Consider the following 14,788-nt stretch of genomic DNA (forward strand, 5'->3'; position numbering starts at 1 on the left):
ACATAATTTTATGTATAGAAAAATGAATGTGCATCTAATACATAATTAGACTAATAAAAAGTTTTTCAAGAAGTATATGAACTGTTTCATATCAGCTCAAACACAGGTGTGTAAAGCTCTTGTAAGGAAGGTGGCAATGATGTTTTTTTTGTTTTTTTTACACGATAACATTAAAGGTTCCAATATGCCACCCTGTTTCTTTGTGAATAATTTAACGTAAAACATGGAAGTTCAGAGGTCCTCTGATTTTTTCCTTCATTCAGTCCGCTGCTCCCCGGTGAGGCCGACAAACTAATAGCTTCATTGATCTCCCTGGAGGGACTTTCTTTGTTTCACGGCTGCAGGACGACTCCGTATTGCATTCTTTCGACCTCGCAGTAAGGTGGCGTGCTGCTTCACCAGGAACCGCTTATCAGAGCTGCACTGTAGGAGGACAACGGCATGAACACAAGCCTTAACACAAACCGGGCAGAAGTTCATCAAATACATACATACAAGTTAGAATGATAGGAGCCAAACTAAAGAGAGGTTTGTTGGGGTTTCCTTCTCCAACAGAAATTAACCAAATTAAAGCATATAATCAATGTTTTGTTAAAGCAAAACAAAGCTACAGTGCCTGGAGAAAATTTAACCCTCCCTTGGCTTTTATGCATATTTTGTTACCTCACAACCTGCGATTAAAATGGATTGTTTGATACTTTTGCACCATTTTATTTGCAGAACATGCCGATAACGTTAAAGATGTTAGAATTTTCTTACTGTGAAGCAAACAATAAATAGGACAAGATAACAGAATTTTTGTAAAGTTTCTAAAAAAGAAACAAACAAATAAGAAAAATAGGATTGTGAGTAGTAAATCAGGCACAATAAAAAAAAAAACAGATTCAGTTTAAGATCTTGATCGCAGAGGGTACAGAAGCCAAAACTTGTCAGGGGTTTGATTACTTATTGTAGCTCCCTGGGGATCCTGCAGCCTATTTATATTGTGCACCTTTAGTATTCTTTTTCCTTATAGATCCTTGTTTCTGTCCTTTGTTTAGTTTCTGTCTTCTGTTCAGTGTTTATGTTAATGGTGTTTTCTTTTTATATTCCGTTCCTGTTTTAGTTAGCCTCTGTTCTTCGTGATTTCAGTAGTTCTTTTAAATCTTTATTTTCTGCCTGCTCTTTCTTAGTTTAGTCAGCCTTGTTTTTTTGTTTTTTTTAAAATCATCTTCACTATTCATCATGCGCCTCCAGAGTTTACCCTCAAGAGACTACAACTCAACAAAACCTTTGTGAAATGTCCCTTCTTTCGTGTTTTTAGAATGAGCATGTATTGATCTGTGGATACTGTCAATGACAAAAAACAACTTTTCATGTCGCAAATTAAAGAAGCTAATCCACACTTGAAAAGATGTGCATGCACTGTAATGTTAAATATTTCTCCAGATTTTTTAAGACTGCCTACGAACCCTGAAAGCATCTCATGAGGCATATTACTAAAGAAGCACTAAAGAAACATAAAATGTATGAAAAGGTTAAACATTATTTGTCTACTTACCATAACCAGCATGTCTTTAAGCCTTTCAATGGCCTTCTTGTTGGCGCGTCCCCGCGACACATATGATGTTAGGATGATGCTGAGGAAACAAAATGTCACATTTGAATTTCAGATCATGGTTGATATCCGATGGATCCTGTCAGGATAGATAACAATTGTTATACACTAGTGCTAGTTCAGCTTTATACAACACAGACGCCGCCTTTCAATAGTATTCAATCCCATTATGCTTCTAGACTTTAATGTATTTTATTATGATTTTATGTAATAGAGCAACACAAGGTGGCCAATTATTGTAAAGAAGAAGTAAAAGGATGCCTGTTTTGGCAAAAGTCTTTTCAAATAAAAATCTGAAAACTGTTGCCTGCATATTTATTCAGCTCTCCAGAGTCAGTACTTTTTAGGATAAATGTTTTCTGCAATTACAGCTGCAGGTCTTTTAGAGTATGTGTCTGCTGAGCGTACAGGAGCAGAGACTGAAATCTTTAGCTCATGCTGCATCAGAATGGATGGAGACATCGGAGACAAGCTAGCTTTCCTACACCATGACGTTGCTCCCACCCCCATGTTTTATTCTGGGGAAGGCGCAGCGTTAGTTGTCTGCTATAGCATTATATGTGTAGGCTAAACGTTCAGTTCTGGTCTCATCTGACCAGAGGACCTTCTTTGCTTGATCTCCTACATGGCTTGTGGCAAAATCTAAACGGGACATCTAGAGGTTTTTCTAAAAACAATTACTTTTATCTTCCTTCTATAAAGACCAGTTTGTGGACAGTCAACAGTTGTCCTTTAGACAGGTTCACCATGGGCTTGTCTTAGAAGGTATACAGCCATACTTTCCATATTTGAATGATAGATTAAACAGCACTCTGTGGGATGTTCAAAAGTTGGGATATTGCTTTAAACTTCTCCACCACCACCTTATCCCTGACATGTCTTCTGTGTCCATGGTCTTCATGAGGCTTTTTGTTCAATACACTTTTCTGACAATCTTCCGAGGCCTTCACAGAACAGCTCAGTTTGTGCTCAGATTAAATTACACACATCCATGATCCGATCTGCATTTTTAATAATGAGATATGGATGAGGTCCTGGATACAGGCGGTTGAAATGAGCTCCCTCTGCAAGGTGGCAGGACTCAGCTTTGAAAATAGGGTGAGAAGCGTTGTCAACTAAAGCCACTGCTTCTCTGCACTGAAAAAAAGTTGAGGTGTTTCAGGCCTCTGCCCAGGAGGTCTTGGTTTGGAGGTTTTTCAGGCACATCCCACTGGGAGGAGACCCAGGGAGGATCCGGCACTTACTTGAGGGACTATATAGATCGTTGGGATCCCCCAAAATGAGCTGGAGGATGCTGTCCTCCAGGGTGATTGTGGATAGATGGATGGCTAATGGATGGATGGACATGCAGGTAGATCGTTGGGTATACAGGCGGATGGATGGATAACTTACACACATGTTGACTACATTAATGAATTAGATGACTTCTAAAGTCGATTGCTTGCAATAGATTTAAACTTTTGGGGCAATAGTGCTGTAGGAGCTAGGGGTTGTCCCAAGCCAGCTGTGGCTACAATGTAGCTCACCACCATCAGGGTATGAATGCATGAAAGACTGAATGTAGTGTAAATTGTTTGGAGTCCTTGGACTTAATAAATCGCCATACAAGTGGAGGCCATTTACCACTTAGATCGATTCATATTGGTCTTCATCTAAAATGTCCTGAAGTTAGAGGTTGTAATGTGATAAAATGTGAGAAACAATTATTGGTTCTTCTTCAGTCAAGCCATTCTTGAAACAGGTAATGCTGCATTTCTCATTGTGCTCATTGTAATGCAAAAATGTAGCCCAACATAACTTACATCTCAGCTAGCAGGAGAGGCAGGGCAAAGGCTTCTGAGGACAGGTAGTGAATAGTGGTCTGGGCTGAGCTGGGAAGATGTTTCACACATTCATCTGTTACACTGAAGACAGTTTGCTGATTTTTAAATGGACCACAGGAGATCTTGAAGCTGGAAAGGGAGAAGAAGATCTACATCACAAAAGGCTGAAGAGAGAATCCAACTTTTCAAACAATTTTAGACAGAGAGCTGTCACTAAAACATATCTGGATTATAGCACTGAGTCAGCGAGTAATAGAAAATGCGTACGCGTTTGCTCGCTGAGACTGGTAGGAGTCTAAGACTGGTGTGGCTGCAGCCATGAGGAGACCCAGCAACAGCATGAAATGGAATAAAACCGAAGAATTGGAGGCTCGAAACATCCGCTGCTCTGCCACACAACACCGCAGGACATTGAACTGCAGACACACAGGGAAACAGATGGAGAGATGACCACCAATAAAGCAGTTCAGTTGTTTATTGCCGAGTGTTTAGGGAAATAAACAGAACTATATTAACACCGTAAACACTGTAGTATAATTGACGTTTAATTCATCTAAATCTATCAGCTCTGGAGGTAGTTATTTGAGACTAGCAACATAAACAGCAGCAGTTATGAAAACATGGACTCCAAGCCTACATGCCTTATCTAAACAGCTTTGAACATCATATTTATAAAATTACAGATTTTCATGTTTACACTTAATGCTACTTATGTAAAAACCAGAACCCTTATAGGATACTTTATGAAATGCTAATGCTAATACTAAGCTAACTTCTTGCTAACGTTATTCAACTACTCTGAGTGCTTTCGAGTGGGTAAAGAAACTAGAACATTGATTTAGATTTATTATTATTATTATTATTATTATTATTATTATTATTATTATTATTATTATTATTATTATTATTATTATTATTATTATACGAAGCCCCAAAAGAGACAATGAAGGAAAACAATTTCTCATGTACATCAGATACTTCTTTAGCTGCAATCTTTAACATCAATGAAAAGTCTGGTGCCCACGTGAAAGTATCTGTTGTACAGGGGAATATTTCAAAACATTTTCCCCCTTCAATGTCCCTTAAGGGCCCCCGTATTACTCTCATTGATTTATATTTATTTCTATATGATAAATATATATTTCAACAAGAAATGTTGTCGCCTGTTTAGCTGCTATGCATTCTGCTGGTTTTATTAATCAGATGAAAATGTTGCATAAGGAACATTAACAACAAAAGTGGAATACACATAACAGGCATAACATTATGACCACGTACAGGTAAATTGAACAACATTGGTTATCTCTTCATGATGTAATCCTGTAGGGGGGAATATGTTGTGCAGCAAATTAACGTGCTGCCCTTAAAACTTCATGTGCCTGAAGTAGAAAATTGGGAAAGCCCGAGGATATGTAATGGTGACGGGGTCATGTGTGATCAAGGCTCATAAATGCTCATAAAGGGGTTTATTGCATGCTGGCCTGCATAGCCACAATAAGGATGTTTTCCAGCTATGTCTGATCAGTGAATTTGATAATGTACATTTCTTGTTTCAATCAACAACCTTTTTAATGTAGAATGTGGCCACCAGGGTGACCATTCCAATCAGAGGCAGCAGAGGGCAGTAATAGACTCCCACCCAGGACACAGTCTGAACATAGACCAGATCCAGGACATTGAAAGGGATCAGGAACCGCTCTTTGCCTGTGAGCCTGGCCAGCAAGGATGTTGGGTACTTCTCCTGCAAAAGCCTGCCAAAGAGCAAAAACACAAGCACATTTTCCAAATTCACACAAAAAGAGAAAAGGAAAAAATTATAAGATGGACACGATGAATCTTTCCACCTTAGCGATGCAATCTAGTCAGGAGAAACTTCAAGCAGATATGATCTTTCTGTTTGAATCACCACAATGACTAAGAAAGAAACGGACTCGTAATCTCAAGAAAAACCTACTTCCTGGGGTAGTTCACAAAAAAGGTGTTGCAGAAAATGCTGAGGAAGTTGTAGATGCACAGTTTGTACATCTCTCTGCCAATCTGGTTTTCTCTGCACGAAGAAGGCTGGTCCTACAAGGAAACACACAACAACAATAACAGAATCGTCAAAATCAGCTAAATGTTTCAGTCTAAAAATATGATGAATGGTTTATGCAAACCCTTTAGGAGCCTTTAACCGGGGGTATATCATGCTATTTATGTTGTTCCTTTTCACATTTAAATCATTCAGTTTTGGTCTATATAAAGTGGAACTGCAATGCATTGGTCTGAATTCCTCATTATTGCTGCCCCAGAGCCCCTCTTTTACCCCAGTTCTGACGTGTGTCTCTTTTTGGTAGTGTCTCTTTAAATCCAAAGGAGGCCCACCCCCTCCATCGGCCATTTTTATAGTATTTCGGGTGGATGCAGTAATGAATTGTGTGGGTTAACTATGAAGGTAAACTTAGTTAACACACCCAACAACCGAACATTATTCACTCGTAGCATTGGCATCCTCCAGCTTGGACTACAAAATCCCGGCGGGAAAAAAAAAAAGATGGTGGATTCATGAAATTGGTAAGCTGTTAAGCAGCTGCACGAAATATAATAGAAAACGGAAAAAACTGACCAGCTTGAAAAAATTACCCAAACAGAACATAAAGATATCTACGCATCTTCCTGGACAGACTACCTTCAACTTCTATTTCCCTCTTAGAGACTCAAAGTACACAACAAAATGTATTTAAGAGCTAAAAAGATGTATCCTTGTATGTACGTATCCTTTATACCATTGCCATGTTTGCACCAGGCAGGTAAACTAAAACATTTATTATTACTTGCCTCCATAATTGGAGGCTGTGCATCACCTATTACCGTACAGTGAAAAAAAAGCATACATACAAGGTAATTTCTCTGAACGAAATATTTGCACTGGCAGCGGTGGGCGGAGTACAACGTTTCACTGAAGATTTAGGAACGAGCTTACTGCTATTTCTTTATTGAACAGTTTGCATTTCTGATGTGCATCAAACGTGACACCAACACAGACACAGGCAGCAGACCCGTTTACTGCCTTCAGTCTTGGGATACTAACATTTTGCCGTTCACGCCGATCCTCAGGTATGAACGACACTGCTTTTCCAGGCATTTTCTGGTGGCTAGGAATACATGTTATAAATTCTTCATTTACACCGCAATGATAATAAGACGGGTAGTTATAAATGATCCACGTTTTCTCTGTAAACCTAACCCAGCTCGCTGTGTTCAATAAAACCAGGTCTGGATCGGCCCCTATTTGACCCGGGACTAGGTTAGCAGAATAAATCAGATTGTGCTGGCTTTTACTCAGCAGTTTTAAGAAGGTAAAACATTAACTTTTCCTTTCACTTACTGCATTTTGCGACGTTTTGAAGATGAAAAATAAGTAGATTCCCAGGGAAGCCAGCTTCAAGAAGATGCTCCTAAAAGGCAGACAGAGTGAATCCTCGCAGCCCTGTGTGTGTGTAATCTACTGAGAGTATTTGTCTCCTTCTGCTTCTTACCTCACAAGCGTTGCATTAATTTGTACGGTTAAAGAGTAGTCCTCGAAAGAGGAGATCTTGCGAAATATGTGAGGGAGGACTAGGTTCACAAAGGAGATGGTGATGGGAGAAAGATACTGAAGGACCAGGTTGAGAAACCAGCCGTGTGGACTCTAAGAGAAACAGTCAAACATAACAAACACTTTAAACTGTTATTCACTCATTTATAAAATGCAAACACGCAAAACGCCAGACTCCAATCCTTACCTTACTGAGGGATGTCTTCGTGGAGATGTAGATGAGGAAGAAGGCTCCACCGAGCAGAGTTAAAACCACCAGGTTAAGGATGAATCTCAGCAGGTACAGACGCGCCTTCTGCTGAAGAGTCCTCTGAGCCTTCCTCAGGGAGAAGCTCTGCTCCTCCAGAAAAAGCTGGGAAACAGATTTTTTACAGCGAAAATGTCCAAATCAGTATGAAAAACAGGCCTGCAGGTGGCACAAGAGAAACCCCTATACTGCAAGGGCGCTATTTTTTATACAGTAGCACAAATGATGCTCATTAAAGCTTTGCCTCATGTCTTGCTAAGATTGCTTTGGTGTTAAGGAGGAGAAACTTTTTCCCCAGAGAAACCTCAACTACGAATCCAAGAAATAATCTGTATTTTGCAACTGTTAAAGCTAAAGTGTTAAATAATATCATTTGCTGGCTCAGAGGTATCCAAAGTGACTTATTTGGTCAAGTCATTCATCCATCCATTATCTACCACGCCTGTCCCTTGTGGGGTTGCGAGGGGTGCTGGTGCCTATCTCCAGCTGTCAATGGGTGACACAACAAAGACAAAACAGATAGATTAAAAAAAAAGAACGAAAATGTTAATGGGAAGCAGAGGAATCTAAAGCTTTTGAGGGGACACAGCTGAAGTAAGACCTTCCTCATACACTAACCCTGAATAAGGAACCATTTAAAGCCATTTCTGTGCTTTATCCAGTGTAAGGATGGTTGAATGACAGTGATGTGGTTTGCTCTCCTTGTTACCAGGCAGATTTGCAGCTGGAGTTACATTTAAATTATTCTAATATAGAGATATGTTGTTATCAAAGTATTTGCTCAAACTAAAAGAACATGATTGCAAATGAGTTGCATAAAATGTGATCATATATCGTAGAAAAACAATAATTTCTTGGGTTTCTATATTTTTCTCGTAATTTCTCAGTTTTCTGCCCATTTTGATTTTACCGTCTCAGGGATCGGCTTAACGTTACACTTGGCAAGGCAAGGCAAATTTATTTATATAGCACAATTCAGTACAGGGACAATGCAAAGTGCTTTACATGATTAAAATATAGCAAATTAAAACAGAATAAAAGCAAGTAGGAATAAAATGTAGATAGAAAGTAGAACATAGAAGTGGTGATTCAGTTAACTAGAACAGTTGAAGGCAATCCTAAATAAATGTGTTTTTAATCTTGATTTAAAGGAACTCAGGCTTTCCGCACCTTTACAATTTTCTGGAAGTTTGTTCCAGATAAGTGGAGCATAGGAACTAACTTCTCTTTCTCCTGTACTGCTTACTTTTTTGGAAAGTTTTTTTTTTAAATGGTTGTTTTCTGGGAAGCAGCCTCCCAAATTCCCAACATTCAGTTCCCAAAAATGTTTTCAACCATTGTTGTGCCGACAGTGCTGGTTCATTAGTTCCCAGCATGCTGTGCGTCGCCCCTATTATGGCCCCCTAAGAAGGTTTACCAGGGTCAGGTCAGCCGCCGTAGCCAACATATCAACCACTATGGAAGATCGGGAAGATGTTCTCTGCTGAAGTGGAGTATCCTAACATTCACCTTGAGATCATTGCGAATGAAGCTGTGCTTGAGCTTCGCAGCCGGAGGATCCTGGACGTTGAAGTCCCAGCCACAGAAGATCTTAAAGCTCACGTTCATGCTGGTTCGCTTCTCAAGCATCCAGGTGTGCTTGTAGCCAACAGTGGTTCTGTAAGAGCAGAGCAGATGCATCGGATCTAACAAGAGTACTCAGCCCGGATGAAACGTCGGGGGAGGAAACGAGACCATTATAGATCATTTCACAATGTGCTGCAACTTCTACTTGACATATGTCCTGTATAAATAAACTATGGAAGCTTGACGTGACTTTCTAAGTCTGTCAGACGGTGAGCAAATCTCTGTTTCCCAGATTTAGTTCTGAACATTTTAAAACCATTAATATTTTCTCCACTACTCTGTTGATTAGGAGGTATGCTTGGAGTTTGATGCATAAAAAATAAAATCCATCTTCAGCTTTCTTGCCGGCAATTGAACATTTTGAGTGAAAATTAGCTGGCCTTTTAAACTGTTGACAATTTCCTCCACCCTGACAAAAAAAAAACAAAATTTTGGGGAATAGCTGATGTGGGAGTAAATCCTTTTGTGTTCCACTCCTTTTCGAGCTAATTTGACTTGTTTAAATACAGTATGTAATACGTAGATATGAATTGCATGACTTGAACAATTTGTTGTCTGTCCTGTGTGCATTTTTACCACATAGAGTTGTGTCTATATACTGTAAGTATGTATTTCTTTTCATTAGTTTCTTTTGCCCTGTATGGGGTACAATGTGAAATATATGTACAAAATATGCTTTTTTTTTTTAGGTTGAAATAAATTAATCAACCAGGTCGAAAGAAAATTACCCACTCAGCATGATCCACCACCATGCTTTATTATGAGTACAGAGCCATTTAGTGAATCACATAGTTGTTTTTGCACGATAAGCAACTTTTTGTACTGAGGCCCAACAGATTCTAGGTTTTAGGTTTTAAAATATTTTTTCCAGGTCCTGATTTTTATTTTTTTGGGAAGAAAAAAGATCAATACTATCAATTACTGTCCCATTAAAAATGCAACCAGCTACTGCTCCAAATTCCCACTGCATCTCTTTGAAAGAACCCTTCTCAGCCTCCTTCACTAGTTTCTCTTTGTCTGTAGAACCATCTTCTTTTAATATCATCTTCACACAATTTGTGCCTTTGTTCTTTAATTTTTCTTTTAATAATTTTACTAATTTACTCTTTCATCAGAAGATGAAAGAGATCATTCCCACACCACATTGTTGATTCGTTGGCCTTCTTATCTGCCATTTAATTTACTTTTACCCTTATATGTGCAGGAACCCAGAGAAACTCTACTGTTAACCCCATAATTTGAATGCAATATAGTGAAAAAAGGGTTGAAGTCACTTTTCAGAGTCTAATTTATTATTATTATTTTTTTTTTAGATGACAAAAGTCTGGCATCTTAACCGGTACACCTTTTGAGATCCCTCTCTAAACTGAAGATGACCAGAGTTTTGAGCAGTATATCACTGACCTGCGAACCACCATAATGAGGCTAAAGAAGAAGATGCTGAGGATCCCAGCCAGGTATAGCAGGGATGTGTTCAGGCAGAATAGATCCAGAGAGCCACGGGTGTAAAAGCCATAGAAAACAGGAGAACGATCCAGAAATCCCTGTTCAAAACATTAGAAAACATGTATGGCGAATATGGAAGGTATTTTTTTATAACAAAAAATGTGTTTTATTTGCTGGTGGAATAAACTATTGTTTTACGTTCATGTCTAAAAACAATTAGTGCTCATGCACCAAACAGGAGCTCCTACCGATCCCAGGAAGAAATCTACCACCGAGTCGTTTCCGCCAAATCTCAAAGGCACTGTGAAACGACAGATGTACCTTCACATTTAGCTCAGTTTTCTGTTTGATTTAGACACTTCATGGGATTCCATTAAACTCACCGCTGTTGTTTGTGCCATAAAATGCAGTGGGCCCCAGAATGAAGCCCCCAATAAGAGCGCAGTGCAGGAGGTTCAAGTAGATCAGATATCTGAGGAAAACAAAGTAGGACTTCACTCCGACTCCGAACCTCGCTGAAAAAACGCGGATGAGAAACAGGATTACAGGGGGGAGCACTTTGTTATAGCACAGCGCAGCGCGTCTACAGGCCTGCATGCAGGGATGTTTCTGCTCGTCTGTGTTACCTTGAATCTTGAGGAGCGTGTGTCGCCATGGCAACATGCTGGACCCCGCCCCCCTCAGGTGAGCCCAAACCCTCCTCCTGCTGATGCTCTGGCTCCGACTCCACGACTGCCAAAAACCGATATTGCTGATGTGCATTTTCCTCCTTTCCCTTATCAGAAGCAGAGATAAATATGTATTGAAAGTCAAAGAGTTTATTGTCACAATGCGACATTCACGGTACACTATTAAACCGTATCAAGGGTCACCCCTCAAATTTCCACATATATATATATATATATATATATATATATATATATATATATATATATATATATATATATATATATATATATATAGACACAGATTCAAGCTTAAAAAACTTGTTTAATACTAAGATAATTCTGATGGAGACTGAAACTGTCCAGTTTAAGTAAATGACAATGCCTCTGAGCTCCTGCTGAATGACAGAGCCTGTCACATCGTCCCTTAAGCGAAGCTTGGACCCTCTTCCAAGGATGCTCATTTGTGCCGCTTGTAACTAGAAGCTTGCTCTTTTGGTTGTGAGCCATAACTCTTGACCATAGGCGAGGATCAGAACACAAATAGCCAGAAGCGTTATTAAACTAGTAGATTACAGCTCAGACATGCCTTATGGAATGAGGACCTTAATTTTTTTGGAGGCATGACCTGTGATCTGATGGAAGTAGAGCTTGAGTGTTTGACAATAATGACCATTGCCATATTTGGAGGAAAAGGGAAGACGCTTGCAAGCCTCAGGATACCGTCCCAACTGTGCATCATGTTGTGTGGGTGTTTTGCTGCAGGAGGTACTGGTGCATTTATCAAACTAGACGTCATCGTGTTGAAACGCTGAAGCAACATCTTTAGACATCAGCAGGGGAGTTGAAGCCAAAAGCGAAATGCCTGACCCGAGTCATACAGTTTATGAAGCAACTGTACCAAATGCTAAATGAATGTGTTGTTAGAGGAAAGCTAAGAACAATGCTCTCTCTCTAAAATAATCTTGCTTTATTCAGGCGTTTTATAAATATTAATGATTCTGGTAGTCATGATCCTAAACAGGAAAAGTTAGGTCTGCTCTAATGTGAGGATAAAACATGTTATTTGGCTTTTTATAAAGTGTATGTGAAGATGTAGTTTGATTCGTATTACGGTGAGTCCTACATGTAGGATGAAATACAAACCCCGCTGTCAGGATCGGTTGAACATAGAAATAATAGTTGTTTTAATGTTTTTTCCTTATTTTCTGTTTTATTGGAAAGGAAATACATATATATATATATATATATATATATATATATATATATATATATATATATATATATATATATATATATATATATAGATAGATAGATAGATAGATAGATAGATAGATAGATAGATATAGATATAGATATATATAGATATGTACATATAGTAATTTACTTAATTTTTTTACTGTCAAAATTAATTCAGTCAATATGTGTGCATTTGATTCAAAGTTTTAGCTTTATAAAAATCCTATTCTTTATTGTTTATCCTAAATACTGCCCTGCTGAATGATTGCAGAATCACTACTTTGTTAAATGAACCATTGTCAGATGTTCCGATTTTGAACTAACACCTTCCTTCATCTGAACCATTTCCTGCACTCTTCCGTCACGGCTGTCAAAATCCTGGACATCCTGAAGTGTTGCTATCTGATCTCGGTCAGTAGGCGAGAGGTGGGGTACACCCTGGATAGGTCATCAGGCCATCACAGGGCAACATAGAGACACACAGGACAAACAACCATGCAAACACACTGACACAATTTAGAGAGGCCAATTAATCTAACAGTCATGTTTTTGGACTGTAGGAGGAAGCCGGAGTACCTGCAGAGAACCCACCCATGCACAGGGAGAACATGCAAACTCCATGCAGAAAGACCCCAGACAGGGGTTAGGACCCTTCTGGCTGAAAGTGCTTACTTTGAACACTCACAGCGAATAAAAACAGCGTTCCACATTTTATGCAGAAGTTCCGCTTTTAGGTTCTCGAACTTAAATGTCAGAATGATGTTAAGATAAAATGTAAATATGTAAAATGTAAAATATATATATATATATATATATATATATATATATATATATATATATATATATATATTCATAAAGTTTCCCACCTTTCATTTCTCTTTCCCTGCATACTCATGGTCAGGTTTCTGAGTGGTAGTAGAGAGCCCTTGGGTCTTGGTCCTCTTGACTGGTTGTCACTGCTGAAGGCCTCCTCAGGTCCTGGACCGCCATGGTAGGCCTCGCTGCTTTTCTGCGGGTCATATCCGTTCTGCTGGGACCGGACAGCCTGCACGCTGGGCAGCAGGTCATATATCTCCGTCTGATAGTACTCATACGAGTCTGAGGACAGGGTGGACCCGACGCTCTCCTCTGTGGGGAGAGTAAAAAAAGTCATCAGCACAATATAGCCTCACTTTTATTTTGTTTCTTTTCTTCGATTTATACAAAAGCAGAATTTAGGAATATTTCATTGGCCTCCAGAAATGTGAAGTCGTAAAAATCCAGTTTTAGTAATAACGCTGGTCTGGAGTGGGTTAAAGCTATTTAAATATAGACTCCTGCAAAAGATTGAATTCATCTTAAGCTTTTGTCACATTAGAGCCACAAACGTCAGCTTCCTGTATGCAAAATAGAAGTGATGCATGATTTTAAAATGATGAAAACTGTGTTGAGTATTGTAATTAGCCTCTTTTACCCCGATACCCCGAAATAAAACCCAGAGCAACAAGTTGCAATCACAAGTCACGTCATCAGTGTACAGAGTCCATCTGCATGTAATTGAATCCAGCATAAACACAACTATTCAGTGAAGGCCTCGGAGGTCTGAACTAATAAATCTGGTCACCATATACACATTTTATAGGAAATACAACCTTCCTGATAAAAAAAAAACACAAGTTGACGTCTCCCTTTATCAATCACCGAGTTGACAAACAAAGAGCACTTTCCCCTTTTCTTACCTGACAAGAGTCTCGTGAAGTTCACCGTCTTCTGGCCCTCCATTTCCTCTCCCTGCACTTCCTCTTTAATTACTCACAAAACTGTCTGTCTTCACAGGCCGCGCATCTCGACAACCTCTCCTCCTGAGCTGCGGCTCAAAGTTAGAAAAGAGGAAAGGGCCACTTCCGAGGGCTGCACCGAAATGCAGCGTTTTTACGCCTCAGAGCAGATGCCATGCAAGACGTGCCTCCGAAAAGCTGACCGGTTCCGCCCCACGCTTTTGGGAAGGCTTCAGTGTCTGAAGGTGGAGCTGAGTCTAACATCTGTCCACACCAAGACCAAAGTTTGACAGATCGCAGGAAGTCACGTGACAGGATATGAACGCAGGCGTTGGTTTCACTTGACAAGAAACACAAATACAAACACAAAGGGGCATAAAAATGTGGATGAAGTAAACTTAGATGTAATTAAAGACCTAGACTCACCATTGACACTGATAGGTCAATTTATGATGTTTTACTCTAGCGATGTTGCACAAATAAAATCCTCCAAAATGGGATTTGAGAACTTTTTTTTTACATAAATTATTCAGCAACCATTTCAGATCTTTACTCTCGCAGGGAATAGTTTCTCCACAGCTCTATTAGAAAAGATGATCACAAGATTTTTTTTTTTTAGAACTATAGCTCGACATCGCGGCATCTTGCCAGAGAAGCTTTTCACCATTTGAGTGGTCGGAAAGAAAGGAGATCATGAAAGGCTTTCTACACCCACTCTCAGGAGACCACAAAAGACATCTGAGGTTTCCAGTCAGTAGGTTTTTACAAGGAAGCGTGAGGATGGACGTCATTTCTTAGGTGCTGTTTCAAC

The 14,788-nt window shown here is 39.4% G+C and overlaps 1 protein-coding gene across 1 annotated transcript; it reads right to left on the reverse strand.

Moving 5' to 3' along the window:
• Positions 1-10: 10 nt before the first annotated feature.
• On the reverse strand, positions 11-14,233 carry tmc8 (transmembrane channel-like 8). The gene is made up of 16 exons (XM_036137267.1): positions 13,939-14,233; positions 13,087-13,348; positions 10,943-11,091; positions 10,700-10,831; positions 10,565-10,617; positions 10,275-10,414; positions 8,754-8,901; positions 7,185-7,349; positions 6,939-7,090; positions 6,788-6,857; positions 5,375-5,487; positions 4,985-5,171; positions 3,688-3,836; positions 3,400-3,549; positions 1,541-1,619; positions 11-423 (listed from the first exon to the last, which is right to left on the reverse strand). The coding sequence occupies exons 1-16, from the start codon at positions 13,979-13,981 to the stop codon at positions 301-303; spliced, it is 2,115 nt and encodes a 704-aa protein (XP_035993160.1). The 5' UTR covers positions 13,982-14,233; the 3' UTR covers positions 11-300.
• Positions 14,234-14,788: the final 555 nt, after the last annotated feature.

The sequence above is a fragment of the Fundulus heteroclitus genome, chromosome 5, assembly GCF_011125445.2.
Source record: "Fundulus heteroclitus isolate FHET01 chromosome 5, MU-UCD_Fhet_4.1, whole genome shotgun sequence".
Taxonomy (NCBI): Eukaryota; Metazoa; Chordata; class Actinopteri; order Cyprinodontiformes; family Fundulidae; genus Fundulus; species Fundulus heteroclitus.

Coding starts and splice junctions, on each gene's coding strand:
- tmc8 (XM_036137267.1), bottom strand. CDS start 13,981: ATGGAGGGCCAGAAGACGGTGAACTTCACGAGACTCTTGTCAG. Junction 5,172..5,374: donor TTTGTGAACTACCCCAGGAA/GTAGGTTTTTCT, acceptor GCTCTTTGGCAG/GCTTTTGCAGGAGAAGTACC. Junction 3,837..4,984: donor CCACATTCTACATTAAAAAG/GTTGTTGATTGA, acceptor GTGTGTCTGCAG/TTCAATGTCCTGCGGTGTTG.